The following is a 2,380-nucleotide window of genomic DNA, read 5'->3' as shown; positions in this document are numbered from 1 at the left end:
AGGAGCGGAAGACCCTGGGACCATCGATGGAGAAGAGCGAAGAGCGGAATCCTACCCAGAGAGGCGGTGAGGCCTGAGATGGAGGCAGAGAAGACGATGTCAAGAGATGGTGGGGCTGTTGACTCGGGATCAGGAGATGGAAAGGGGCTGAAGACTGTGGGGTGGCGGGGAGGGTGCAGGCTTACAGGGTACATCCCTTGGTTGGGTGAGGATGCATGGACGGGATGGTAACTATGCCAATGAAATGATGGATGATGGAATGAATGTAAAGCTGATATTCTCCCATGAAGACTATCACACAATTCACAATAAAACATTAAAAGGATTTAATTTTCTTTCTGAAAAATAAAGGCAAGATTTCACACACACGTTACTTGGTAGAAGAAACAGAAAGTGTCTACCATCAAGAATTGTCCATGGAACTCTAGCCACCATTATAAGAGAAGCACTCTTCACAAATTTAATTTTGTATAAAGGCATGGTCCTACAAATAAATAAGCATAAAATTACAGTCTCAGGTTGTATAAGGGAATTCAGAGGGACATAGTAATTGGCTAGCCTCTTCCAACGGAGTGCAGTTGCTCTGTAGGATAAGCACTGAACTGCTTAATCACAAGGTCAGTGGTTTGAGCCTGCCAGCTGTTGTGAGGGAGAAAGATGAGGTTTGCTGTTCCTGAAAAGCTTTATAGCCTCGGAAACCCAATATAGGGTCACTATGATTGAGAGCCGACTTGACAACACCTAACAACAGGAATCTTGATGTGGCACTGTAAGTTAAGCACTGGGCTGTTAATCAAGGTTGGTGGTTCAAACACACTAGCTGCTCCTTGGAAACCCTATACAGGGTTGCTATGAGTCATGGCACTTAACAACAACAAGCAACTTCCATTTCCTGTGGTGATGCCTCAAAACATGGTTAGTGCCTACAGCTGTGGCTTCTGGGGTCCCTAGAACGCTAATGATAAACTTTCCCTGTAGGACAACGTTTATAGTTAAAAACCATAAAAACAGAATTTACAGACCCACTTAACAGTACAGTGTGGATCAATGAGATAAAGCAGGTGGCTGAGATGGAAAAAGTGACCATGTGTATAATGCTTGAGTTTGTTTTGCAGATGAAATCTGTGCTGATGCCACCAGTTCAGTCAGATGAAGACACTACCGCTGACGTTAGAAGTAAAATAGGTGGCCAGAAAGGCAAGACAACTCTATCCCAGCATGAATGGAAACAGGTAGGTGATCAAAACTGTGTAGAAACCAAGTATTCACTAGAGTGGCAATGCAGATAGAGCATAGATAATATTCTTTGCAATATACAGATAATAAGTGATTTTACCTTAACAAGCATTCATACATTTTAATAGTATTATTGAGATATAACTCACATACCATGTAATTCACCCATTGTTGTTGTTAAGTGCCATTGAATTGGTTCTGATTCATAGCAACTCTGTATAGGATTTCTAAGGAGTGGCTGGTGAATTTGAACCACTGACCTTGTGGCCCAGTTATCCTACAGTGTCATACCAGACTCCAATGCACCCTTTGTTGTTGTTGTTGTTAAATGCCGTTGACCCTGCATAGGGTTTCTGAGGAGCAGCTGGTGGGCTTGAACTGCTGACCTTGTGGTTCGAAGCCCAGTGGCACACCAGGAGTCCAATTCACCCATTGTTATTATTGTTGTTAAGGTTTCTGAGGAGCAACTGGTGAGCCTTGCTGTTCAAATCATCCTCGCAGTCCAGCGCATTAACTCCAATTCACCCATTGTTGTTGTTGTTAGGTGCCATCAAGTCAGTACCGATTCATAGCGACCTTATGAACAGCAGAATGGAACACTGCCCGATCCTGGGCCAACCTCACAATTGTCGCCACGCTTGAGCCCATTGATGCTGCCACTTTGCCAATCCATCTCGCTGGGGGTCTTCCTCTTTTCTCTGACCCTACACCTTACCAAACATGATATCCTTCTCCAGAGACTAGTCTCTCCTGAAAATATGTCCAAAGTATCAGAGACAAAGTTTGGCCATTCTGGCCTCCAAGGAGCATTCTGGCTACACTTCTTCCATGACAGCCCATGGCACTTTCAATATTCTCCTCCAACAGCGTAACTCAAAAGTATCAATTCTTCTATGATCTTCCTTATTCACTGTCCAGCTTTCACATACACATGAGGTTATTGAAAATACCATGACTTGGGTCAGGCGCACCTTAGTCCTCAAACTGACGTCTTTGTTCTTCAACACTTTAAAAAGGACTTGATCAGAAGATTTGCCTAATGAAATACGCTGTTTGATTTCTTTCTCTCTCTTTTTTTAATGTTTTATTGTGAATTATATGATAGTTTACATGGGAGAATATTAGTTTTACATTCATTCTATCG

At 42.9% G+C, this 2,380-nt stretch overlaps 1 protein-coding gene across 1 annotated transcript in view; it reads left to right on the top strand.

Moving 5' to 3' along the window:
* The window catches only part of PPEF1 (protein phosphatase, EF-hand calcium binding domain 1), a 150,309-nt gene that overhangs the window by 103,701 nt on the left and 44,228 nt on the right, over window positions 1-2,380 (top strand). Inside the window, exon 10 of the mRNA XM_006835681.1 lies at window positions 1,116-1,232. Coding sequence (XP_006835744.1) covers window positions 1,116-1,232 — 117 coding nt within the window. The remainder of the gene's footprint in view (window positions 1-1,115; window positions 1,233-2,380) is intronic.

The sequence above is a fragment of the Chrysochloris asiatica genome, unplaced genomic scaffold, assembly GCF_000296735.1.
Source record: "Chrysochloris asiatica unplaced genomic scaffold, ChrAsi1.0 scaffold00018, whole genome shotgun sequence".
In the NCBI taxonomy this organism is placed as follows: Eukaryota; Metazoa; Chordata; class Mammalia; order Afrosoricida; family Chrysochloridae; genus Chrysochloris; species Chrysochloris asiatica.
Note: the sequence above shows the minus strand (reverse complement) of the source record. Positions and strands in the feature narration are given on the sequence as shown.